The following is a 12,220-nucleotide window of genomic DNA, read 5'->3' as shown; positions in this document are numbered from 1 at the left end:
TAAAAAAATTACCTCACAGAAACGCTTCGGCTGTTGCGCATGCGTTTCAATGGAACTTTTCCCTCACCCCCCTCCCCGCCATATTGTGCAACGGTTTTCTCTCACGCTTCACCGACAACTTCTGCGCACGCTCACTACCAACCACCGCTACCCAGCGAGCTTTCCTCGGGTCTCTTTTTTCCTCCTCCCCTTCCTTTAGCTCAGTTTCCTCGAGCGCACGCGCAGTACGCAGCCGAGTGGACCATACCACTCGGTTTATGGCTAGAGGAAGGGGAGTGCCATCCACTTTCCTCTCAAACAAATTATTTAAACGGGGCCACCCCCGACAAGCACGGGCTGGGAAAGCACCACCAAACAGGAAGCCTACGGAGTCTACGGAGCTCTCCTCGGAGCGGATAACTCCTCAGCGTCTCAAAAAGACCACTGTCGCCTCCCCGCGTGGTCAGGATGGACCGTTCCGAGAACGCGCTTTCGAGCCTCTTGCTTTTGAGGGGAAAGAGGGCGCCGCCATTTTGTCGGCAGGGAGGGAAAAAGCGCGGAGGCCCGAGAGTCCCCCTCCTCTTCCTCGCACTGCACACGCAAGGGCTGGAAGTCACCGGCACCGTCGCCGTCGTCGTCCTTTGATCGGTTGTTCCCTCAGGCCTCGAGCCGACGGTAAGCGAGCGGGATCCGAGGCTGAGAGGAAACCTGGACCCCGCTCCTGAGCCGCTTTGGGGTGGGCCGAGGCGGCCTAGCGGAGGCCTCAGGGTGGCTTTCGGGCCTAGCGCGGGAAGGCCGGGAAAATGAACGGTGAAACGTGGCGAGGGCCGTTGTCCACACGGTGTATCTTTTGTGGAATAAACTAGGCTCAGGACGTCCGATTCGAAGCACATATATAAGTATACAGTATATATATATATATACGTGTATAAAGGCCGTTGGCCGCAGTCCAGCTTACCTCACAGTAAACGAGCGCAGAGGGTTGACCTGTTAAACGCGCTGGGGGGGGGGAGAGTCGATCTTTATTACTATTTATTCTTTACAGTATTAATAATAGCAAATGTAATCTTTATTATTGGTAGTGGTAAGCATTAAATTTATTGGTAAGATTTATATTTAGTATTAATAGAAAGCGTTATGTTAATATTGGCAAGCACAGTCTTTATTGTTGTAAACATTGCGTTTGTTCTAAGCATAGTCTTAATAAGGGCAAGCATTATATTTATCATGTCTTTACAGCTGAACGTTCTGTGTGTGTTTACTCGGAAGTAAGTGTTAATATTATGTTGATGATTATGATGATTTCTGATTCTTACCCATGCTACACAATGAGGTCTCAGGATGGGTTACAATAACTTAAAAATAAAATATCAAAATGTTAAAATACACTGCAGTCAAGAGAATAGGGTGGGCCAGGTTAAAGAGGTGCATCCATGCAACAAATGTGTACTTAAATATTTAAATTTTTTATGTTACTGATGTTTTTTTTTATTGCAATTAAAATTTTGTTAGGTGTGTTGATAATTATTTCCAACTCCTAATATTTGTGGTGGTGGTTATTTATTACCTTAATTTATAGGTTACTATTTTATAATAACAACACAACAAATAATTTATTATTTATTCCCCGCCCATCTGGCTGGATTTCTTTTCCTTTTTAAAAGAGTAACCCACCCCATCTGTACATCCCAAGGTGGGATTCATAACATCATAGAATTGTTGAGTTGGAAGGGGCCACTAGGGTCATCTAGTCCCACCCCCTGCAGAAATATTTTGCCCAGTGTGAGGCTTGAATCCATGACCCTGAGATGAATAATCCTATGCTCTACTAACAGAGCTATCCTAGGTTTATAAGCAATAAAATATACAACAATTCACTAAAATGCACAACTTGAAACAAATTATGGTGCATTTCCTCTAATGATCTCAAAGTATTCTACATGTTTCAGGTTAGAAGAAAGGAGAACTTTCTGACAGTAAGAGCTATGGACTTCCTCGGAAGGTGGTAGACTCCTTCATTGAGATTTTTAAGCAGAGGTTGGATAGCCATCTGTCATGGCTGCTTTAGTCGAGATTCCTGCATTGCAGGGGGTTGGACTAGATGACCCTTAGGATCCCTTCCAATTCAACAATTCTATGATTCCAAAAATAACTTTTCTAGGGATATTCATCCTTGTTTTCTAACATTATTTGAAAGGGGAAGCACATTCTGGGTTCTACCATTAGACAGAGGAGTAAGGGCCAATGAAAGGTTGTATATTCTGTACTTTAGAGAAAAAGTATGTGAGGTCATTTTGGCCCCAGCGATTGGCTGGAGACATAATAATTACAGAGAGCTCCCCCCCTCCCTGGCAGGAGGAACTACCACTTGCCTTGGGAGAAAGTGAGAGAAAGTGCTGTCTGACTTAATGCTGCCAGCCAGAGCAGTAGAGGCCACAAGATAGTTGAACCATTGTTTTTAATTTTATTTACATTTGTAAGATCAGGTCAGGACCTGAAGATTACTGATATGAACTGATTTTGGAGGCTTATTTTTAGCTGAAAAGCAGATCAAAATAAGAGTTGGCCGAATCACTCAGTGGACACGACCAACTCTCATCCATTAATTTCAGTGGGTCTACTCTGAGTAAGACTTTGGTGGCTGTAACCCACAATGTGTATAAGAACGTGGGAAGCTCTCTTACACCAGTTCAGACTATTAGACAAATCCAGCTCAATATTATCTTCTTTGAGCGATAGTGACTCTCTAGTCTTTCAGGTAGAGGTCTATTACATAACCTAATACCATGTTGTTTTGGCTAGAGATTCTACAGATTGACCTGGGACCTTCTGCTTGTGAAGCATGTGCTCTACCACAGAACTATGATAATTGTTTATCTGTACTGCTTAATTAGGGAAATGGAGGGACAACTGTTTTTACTTCACAGTGCCATACATATAGTAAACCACTTCTACAGTAACTTTTACTACTGACAATTACAGTTTTAAAAAACTAGATATTACTTGTTTTTCTCTTTTTTATTCTTTAGTAACACCACGGCAGAAATGTCAGAATATATTCGGGTTACTGAAGATGAAAATGAGGAGCCCATTGAGATTCCTTCAGAGGATGATGGGACTGTCTTGCTCTCCACAGTTACTGCTCAGTTTCCAGGAGCATGTGGTCTGCGTTACAGGAACCCCGTGTCTCAGTGTATGAGAGGGGTCCGATTAGTGGAAGGAATTCTGCATGCACCAGATAATGGCTGGGGAAATCTGGTGTATGTTGTTAACTATCCCAAAGGTGTGTTGCTTTGTTTGTATGTGCTATATTTTGCTTTATAAAAAAAAGAATAATGGAATATTTTCGAAAATGAAAACCTATATGGATAATTTATTTTCTTTTAGTTTGCCCTAGAATTCCAAATCCTTATAAGTTGCTCAAATTGTTAGGCAATTGGGCAACTTTTATTTTTTTATACCCCACATTGATCAACTAAATTATTATTTTTTCTTGTGAACTGCCCTGAGATCTTTAGATGAAGGGCAGTATATAAATATAATAATAATGTTAATAAAAGTAGTAATAATAAAATAGTAGTAAGCATTTTTTTTCATCTTTTAGATACAAGTTACCGGTAGCAGCAGTTTTAAAGGTGAAAAGGGTTAAAATAAGACTTCCCCCCAAAATGCAAGTGGGAGCAATTGGTATATTTATAGCAAATACACTAAGGCTGGAATCCTAAACACGGTTACTTGGGAATTAGCCTCATTGAACACAGTAGTACTTGAGTACATGCATTTTAAGGGAAACATTTAAAAAGCCTTACATTGAACACTAATGAGTTGGCTTCTGAGTAAACTTAGGATTGGGCTGCATGTAGCTCTCAAATGATCTGCTCCACTAAAATGTTAAATTGCAACTAATGGGATTATTTGTTTAGTTATTTTTAAAAGTGCTGACTGTTTGATGGACACATCTATCTTTAGACAACAAGAGGAAAATGGATGAGGCAGATGCCTCATCAGCTGTTAAGGTGAAAAGAGCAGTACAGAAAACATCAGATTTGATAGTTCTGGGTCTTCCGTGGAAAACAACTGAACAAGACCTGAAGGAATACTTCAGCACATTTGGAGAAGTTCTTATGGTGCAGGTATCTAGTTTTCTTTTCCATAAACAGTTATGTCCCTGGACTTTAGGGTAACTGTTGTACTCCCTATCATGAATGCTGTGCTGTCCCTCAGTAAAACAACTGACCATTGCTTCTGGTTATGCAGAGGAGGAAGAGAACTCAAGTCTGTTTCTTCTGTTTGCATTTAGGCTGGCAACAGGAGTAACTACCCTTTCATGAGCCACGATTAGTTAAGCCATAGAAGTGCAACTACTGTTGTGTGTAGGGGTTTCTTAAGCAGATATTGCTTGACCCACTGCAAAAATGGTAAAGTTAGCGATCTATTTTCTTCCCTTACAACTTGCCACCCTGCCTAAGTTCTCTGAAGTGCTCCCCACTGGACTGCCTAATTCAAATATACTAAGCTGCTGTACATTTATTTACTCTAGTGCTGAGAGGCTCTCAAAATGACTTTTCAAAAATTTTTCACAATAAAAATTGTATCCCAACCTGGTAACGAGAACAGAAATTTCTTGGTAACAAAATTGTTGAGGTGCCATTTCCTATCCTCAGACTTCTTTGGTGTTTTCCTCTGAGGCAAGGCAGTGGGACTGAGCAGCTGTATCTGTTTCAGAATTTGGCTCAATTCCTGGTTTTAGCCCGTTTTGGTATTGAGTTTTGTCAGTTGAATTCAATGTTGTAAAAATGAATAGTTCTGACCTTTTTCATGCTGGTAGCTGGACTTCTTCATCTAAATCTGAGTTGTGTGTTTGTGTGTGAACCTTGAAAGTTAAATGGCACACGCCACAAATTTAACCTTTCTGCTTGAATGGAAACTTGCACACCCTGATTTAACTTTGATTGTCAAAATAACATTATTTGAAGCTTTTTATACCCTGTTCTTCAGCCAGAGAAGCTCAGAGCAGCTTACATAAGATTTGTAACAAACAAGCCAGTTCTTTCCCTCAGGCTTACAATATAAAATGCATGGCTCAAGCTAACAATGAATGAGGAAGGAAGAGGCAAACAAGCCAATTTGGACACCACTTCTTAAAGTTACAAAGCTCATATAATGATCAGCTTGAATGGAAACAGTCCAGAAAGAGCCAAGCTGAGCTGGTTTCTCAGTAGAACTGATAGAGTGGCCCCTCCTCCATTGTCTCCCTCTGCTGCAGCCAGATAGAATGATTGTTGAGGGACAGAGGAGCCTGGTTTCTATGCTGTAGCTGTTAGCAAGGAAATATGATTAAACCAGGATGAAATCTTCTTCTGAACTTTTTTTTGCACTACATTTTGAAATTCAATCTATAAAATAGCTGAATAGAATTAGTACATAAATGCCAGCACATTGTGATTGTTGTTCTAGCCATGTAATCTCTTCTCTTAACTCCAGGTTAAGAAGGACATCAAAACTGGCCACTCAAAAGGGTTTGGTTTTGTAAGATTCACTGACTATGAAACCCAGGTAAAAGTCATGTCTCAGCGCCACATGATAGATGGAAGATGGTGCGACTGCAAACTTCCAAATTCTAAGGTACTTAATGTCACTTATTCTAGGCTTTGTAAGTACTGTATGTAAAGCCAAACTTTTCAAGAATGAGCCCCAAATAATATATAAAATGAGATTCTCTTTGGTTCTAAATACATTGCCTGGGGTTCAAAATACTGCATAAGCATCATCCCTCCATGCCACATAGCAGATCACTTTTGAAACTGATGGAACTTTTCGAAATCAGTTAAAGAGGAACAGCAAACAAGTCCCTTTGATCACACCTGAAATAGTTATTTGGGTTCTGGCTAGTCACTCACTGTTCCATATAGAACAGGGCTTAGGAACCTTCTTCAGATCACCTGAGCAACCTTTCAGGGGCCACATGCTTGTGGTAGGAGGGGTTAGTGGCAAATGCAGCCTGAGTACAGTGGTACCTTGAGTTACAAACGCTTCAGGTTACAAACTCCACTAACCTGGAAGAGTTCCCTCGAGTTGAGAACTTTGCCCCAGGATGAGAACGGAAATCGTGTGCTGGCGGCGCAGCGGCAGCAAGAGGCCCCATTAGCGAAAGCACGCCTCTAGTTAAAAACAGTTTTAGGTTAAGAACAGACCTCCGGAACAAATTAAGTTCATAACTAGAGGTACCACTGTATTGCAATGTTGCCTTTTTCAATGGGATAGTTTCTATACATCTCACATAGCCTCCTGTATTCCAGGCAAGCAAAAGGCATTATCAGAGTTCAAGTGCACATTTCAGCCAAGTAAAAATGCTCAGTTTGGGGTGCAAAGCAAGGCTGATGAAGGATATGGGCTGCCAAGTATGGGTATGGCATGGTGAGATCTCCAGGACAAGGTAGAGGGGCTTGGAGGGCCACATTTGATCCCAAGCCCGAGGTTCCCACTTCTGAAATAGAACTTCAAGGAAGTGTTCTTACCATTTGAGCCAGCGTGTCATGTTAATCTCTTGGAGTGCAGATAAAACAAGAAATGGTTGTGCTGCTTCTCCCAGTTTCTCAAAAATGTTTACAGTATAAATTAACTGTTTCTTCTAAGCTTGACACAAATTCTGTGTTTAGATTGTAACATTCCTTGTTTGTTAGTCTGTTTCTAATCCTATGTTACTACAGTATACTTTTGAGCATCAAAAGATACAGTTACAGAATCTAGAATGGGTTTCATGGTTAGTTTCTATCTGTTTAGCGGCTCTTGTGCATCGGCATGTTGGTTATTACAATAGCTAGGCAAAAACATTTGTATTAATTGACATCTTTTGTTCTGCATTGACACCAGCAAAGTCCAGATGAACCTTTGCGTAGCAGGAAGGTGTTTGTTGGGCGTTGCACCGACGACATGACTGCAGATGAGCTCCGTCAGTTTTTTTCCCAGTATGGAGAAGTGGTTGATGTCTTCATCCCCAAACCCTTCAGAGCTTTTGCCTTTGTTACGTTTGCTGATGATCAGGTATTCATCCAGGGCCCTGATTTTTCGCTGATGTGTGGGCAACTTGTTCTTAATCATTGTTCATTAATTTTATATATACTTATTGTGTATAAAAACCTAAGTGCAGCGGGTTTATGAGTGATAAGACAGACTAATTGTCCTGTTGGATGGCCATCTTTCATAAATACTTTAGATGAAATTCCTGCATTGCGGGGAGTTGGACTAGATGACCCTTTCCAACTCCACAGTTCTATGATTCTATTAGTAGCATTCCTATTGGGTGCATATCACTTTCACTCTTAAGTTGGAAATTTGTAAAGCTTGACCCTGGAGGTACCCCTGTTCACTGACTTGCTTAACAGATGTAGCTGAATACTTATCCAGCTTGTCAGTGTTCAGTTGCAGAGCTGGACACAAGACAAGCCGTGTCCAGTGGAATTAGTAGCCTCTAAACTTACTAGCTTAATTGTCTGAGCATACATATTATGCATTTGTAGCACACCAACTGATTGAAAGGAGACTGAGGGATGAAGAGGAAAAAACTCCCTAGTTTCAGAACCTTTTGTTCGGCTTGTTGCTGAGAAGCAGTATGTTCTTGTCACAGACCACCTGTTGAGTCACTGTTTACAAGTCTGTGCAAAGTAATCTTACTGAACAGTAAACTGTATAAATTGTCATTGATACAAAGATAGCATCTTTGTCTCAGAAATCTTAAATGAAGGTGATGTGAGCAAATGTGCTTCTTCTTTCCTTGGCTGTTAGTTAATATTGAGCAGAAACAGTAAAGACGTTCAGTGCACTTAAATTGGAATGTTCTCGTTCTACAGTGTCATTCTTTAAGAGAACTGAATTGTCCATTGCAATGCTGTGTACATAAAATTAAGCCCTATAGTTTTGTATGTTGCTTCTGCTTAAAATTGCTTGCTTGTGCCTGATTTTTTTTCCAAAGTTACTCAGTCTGTATACCTTATTTCTTATAGGTTGCCCAGTCCCTTTGTGGCGAGGACTTGATCATAAAAGGAATCAGCGTCCATATATCCAATGCTGAACCTAAGCATAATAGCAGTAGACAACTAGAAAGAGGTGGAAGATTTGGTGGTAATCCAGGAGGCTTTGGGAATCAGGGTGGATTTCCTAACCGGGGGGGAGGTGGTGGAGGTGGAGGGTTGGGAAACAACCAGGGCAGTAACATGGGTGGTGGGATGAACTTTGGAGCCTTTAGTATCAACCCAGCCATGATGGCAGCAGCTCAGGCTGCGCTCCAAAGCAGTTGGGGGATGATGGGCATGCTAGCTAGCCAGCAAAACCAGTCTGGGCCATCGGGGAACAACCAGCCACAAGGCAACATGCAGAGGGAGCAGAGCCAGGGCTTCAGTTCAGGGAGTAATTCTTACGGAGGCTCTAACTCGGGTGCAGCAATAGGGTGGGGCTCATCAAATACAGGCTCTAGCAGTGGTTTTAATGGAGGTTTTGGCTCAAGCATGGAATCCAAATCATCTGGCTGGGGAATGTAGGCAACCTAATAACTGACTCTGTGGTGGGAAATCAGATTTTTTTTTCTAGAGCTCCTGGTAAGTATATTATAAGATGCATATACTGAAACAAAACTAAACAAAAAAAAATTCCAAATTTGTTCAGCGTGTAGTATATTTCAACAATATTTTTGACAATTTTTTCTTTTCTAATGGGGAATAAAAGGAAGATTAAATGGAGTTTTATAGGTTTTGTTACAATGAGTTGGAATACATGAGTTGGGATATTGAGTGGTTTGAAAGTGAACTGCTGTTCGCCTGACTGGTAAACGGACGCTCTGCAATTTGATAGGAATTCGTAAAAATTTGATTCCTCATTTCCTAGTCAGCTGAGATCTTTGCATGTTTCAAAAATGGAAGCCATTTTTCAGAAACAGCATCCTTTCCTTGTTAGTTTTTTTTTCTTTAAAAATTTAATTTGATCCCCCGCCATAAGAATTTTTCTCTCTCTTTCTCTCCCTCCCCCTCCCCCAAATGTCCTGTGTGGAGAATGCAATGTTGGTGTCGGCTTTTTTTCCTTTTAACACTGTCTCCCCTCCTCATACTAAAGTACGGTATGAAGACCTCATTTAATCCTTGCAGTTCATCTCATTTCAAATGTGTATGGAAGAAGCACTTCATTGAAAGCAGTGCAGTTAAAAAAACCTGCCTTAGGAATACTCCTGTCTCCATGCTTTCCTCATCCAAGACTCCTTCATCACACTGCACATGCTACGTCTTAAGACGGTGGGTGTCCCATTTTTATCCGCTACTCTTTTTATTTCATGGAGTCGTATTCAACGCTATGAACGCAAGGCTGTGAGATGGAACCAGAAGGCTTGTTTGAACTTTTGAAAAACCTTGTGTGGGATTGGATTGGATTGGTGGTGCCGAGGCATGTGAGGGCTTGGTATGTGCGAGAAAAAGGAGGAGGCGCATGCAAGAGAGAGACCTGGTGGTGCATTTTGGGATTTTTTAAAAATAAAAACAAAAATTCTTGGCACGATGTCCCTCGATCCTGTGGCTTTGGTGAGAGTGTGCGGAGAGAGCATTGGGAGCGGACGTACGAGTGTTTTTCTTGCATTCAGAAGGACATCGTGATCTGGAAGAACTTAAGTGGGGGGCTTTTTACTTAGTTAACCGATTAGTTGGATGTGTTAAGTGAAATGAATATCTGTATATATATTTTTTCTCCTTTATGTCAACTCTGCTGTGAATGCTGTATGGTGTGTGTTCTTTTCTGTTTAATGATCCTGTAAGTGTGGTAACGTGAACTGAAGGTGGGGCTTTTGATGGGAACATCCAGCTTGTGTGCTTTGTGGGTCTTTTTTCTTTTTTTCTTTTTTCTTTTTGTAGCAAAGCTCACTTCCGAGCTTGGGGGTTCCCTTATGGGTGGAAGATTTTTTCTGTCTGTAAGATATCCATATGAATGCTGTTTGCTGCAGTTCTGTGTTTGGATGCTTTTTATAAGATTTGTCAATGTAGGACATTCTTAAATAAAACTGATTTAAGTAATATGTGTGTGTGTTTGACAGCCCCCAAATGCAAAAAAGTTCATAGCAGTTAACTTTGGTTTTTTATATCTTATGTTGGGATAAAACTTGTAAAAATTTATTTGCTGTTTTAAGTTTGCTGTTCCATCAATGTAGTTGAACCCTGTAGCTCCACTCAAGTCCCATCTGCGTAGCATTTTGTGATGATACACATCTGAAATCCGGTTCTGCCAAATGAGGTATCCCATCCCTGATGAGCAGTTCCCTTTAGAAGACTGAGTGTTGGAGACAAGAGCCAAAACTCTCAGCATACCTGTGGTATTGAGGCTCCAGTGTATTCTGTTTATGTGACTGAATTGGTGGGCTACAGTATTAAGTCATTTGGTTTCGCCATAAAGGACACCCACTTAACCATGTGTTAGTAGGTTTTCCTGTGTGAAGGAGCAGAATCGACAAGGTTGTCGACTCAGTAGTCCTAAAAACTTGTTAAATTTGTTAAATCACGAGAATCATTCCATTACTTGATTTAAATTTTACAGCTTCCATTTTGCAGACTCTGGAAAACTGGTATAGTGCTGTTTCATTGTGAATTTTCCCCAAACCCTGGAAAGTTAGCTTCCATTTTCCCTTCAATCTGCAGCTTATATTCTTTCTTTTTAAAAGACTGATATGGACACTTAAAACGTGTTGTTGGGTGTTCATACTGGCATTGCTGTTTAATGCTAAAATCCACACATACTCCAGCACCTGCCTCTCATTGTAAAACAAATCTGACTATTCCAGAGAACAGATATTCTTGAATAAATTGCTTAACCTTTTCTGCACCTAAGTCACATCCATTGCCAAACTCTGTACCATCTGAATTTTGCATTTTAGCACTTGCAATAATACCAGCTACTGCTGCTGAGTAACACTTAATATGGTATTCTCGGACCTCCAAAGGCTAAACTGTGTCATCTCGGGAAGGATCATAAGGGTAAGTTTAATACATCACTGGCATGGTTTAAATTATTTTTAACTTGTTTTTTTTAAAAAAAGTTTAGGGCCAAGGGGGAACACATGCTGTGATATTTTAATCCCATTAGCTCACTAAGGGTTTTTTTCTCCCCTCCCTGAGATACCTAAGTGTATTAAGAAATGTTTTCAAACATTATTCATATCTTTAATTTTATTTCCACCAGTGTGTTAAAGCAAGTTAATAAAAGGTATTCTCATAACTTGAGTGTCTGGAGTCTTGTTTTGCTTTAACTTTCAGTAGACTTGCATCTATTATGCTAATGTGATTTAAAGTGTCAAATAAGGAGCACAGTCAGTTTAACACTGCTAGAAGGATTATCTTGCTAATGAGCTTCATTTAGTAATAAACAGCATAGTAATTTAACAAAGGCTCTATGTGAGCAAATGTGTTTGTGTGTTTCGGTCACCTACTGAGCATCTCTTAATTACTGAGGCGATGCTACTCAAATAGATGTAGTATTGACAATTTCTTCTTGCAGTCCAAATTTGTGTGGGTGTGAATTGAGTCTTTGAGTGCTTTGGTCTCAGCAGTTGCAAATGTAATGTTGCAGCTCATTAAACAGCACCTCTGGGGGTCTTGTCCTATTCCTCTGAGCTGTATGTATCTGTTTTGGCTGTCAGTACATCCTGCTTATAAGAACAGAATAGTTTCTGAAATATTTTCTCAGTAGTATGGCACAGGGGGGTTCCATGGGTGCTGCAGCTTTGTCAGAGTTTGCATAATTTTGGGGAGCTACTAGATTTAGATTGACAAAATAGAAAACCAAGCCCTCGGACTTAATTGGCTGGTGATTAAGATTGGGCTCTTTAATCTGCTACGGAAGGAAGTTTAATACCATTAGGACCAAGGCCTGCAGTTTGGACAATGAGTGGAGGAATTCGTAGAAGGTACAGTAATATTGTCAGTGGCAATTGAAGTGGTAAAAAAAAAAAGAATCTTGGAGTATGTCACCAAGAGATACTAAGTGAATTTAGGGAATGGATTCTTTTACAACTTCTATGAAGCATCTGGTTCTAGATGATCAACATATTACATCTCTTATAACTCTTTGTTGAGGATCATTAATAGGAAACTTTTCAGATGGTCATTAAGACCCACTCGTGCACCCCCAGAAGGAACGGAAATCCTGATGTACCTCTGCTGTGGAGAGCAATAGAGGGCACACACTTGGTTTTTTTATTAACATTAAATTTTGA

General features: G+C 40.6%; 1 protein-coding gene across 9 annotated transcripts in view; it reads left to right on the top strand.

The window, feature by feature from the left end:
- The first annotated feature begins 553 nt into the window (after nt 1-553).
- TARDBP (TAR DNA binding protein) overlaps nt 554-12,220 on the top strand; it is a 37,878-nt gene continuing 26,211 nt past the window's right edge. The window contains exons 1-7 of one of the 9 annotated variants that reach the window (XR_004427104.1): nt 556-654; nt 3,009-3,262; nt 3,949-4,112; nt 5,464-5,604; nt 6,853-7,023; nt 7,983-8,100; nt 10,883-10,982. Coding sequence is in view for 8 of the 9 variants with exons in the window: in XM_033156192.1 (XP_033012083.1) it covers nt 3,025-3,262; nt 3,949-4,112; nt 5,464-5,604; nt 6,853-7,023; nt 7,983-8,516 (1,248 nt within the window). In the remaining variant the exon portion in view is untranslated. Of the gene's footprint in view, nt 655-3,008; nt 3,263-3,948; nt 4,113-5,463; nt 5,605-6,852; nt 7,024-7,982; nt 9,324-10,882; nt 11,224-12,220 lie in introns of those variants that run through there. The other 8 variants (XM_033156188.1, XM_033156191.1, XM_033156190.1 and 5 more) reach the window with 8 other exon arrangements.

Source organism: Lacerta agilis, chromosome 8 (genome assembly GCF_009819535.1).
Source record: "Lacerta agilis isolate rLacAgi1 chromosome 8, rLacAgi1.pri, whole genome shotgun sequence".
NCBI classification, from domain to species: domain Eukaryota; kingdom Metazoa; phylum Chordata; class Lepidosauria; order Squamata; family Lacertidae; genus Lacerta; species Lacerta agilis.
Note: the sequence above shows the minus strand (reverse complement) of the source record. Positions and strands in the feature narration are given on the sequence as shown.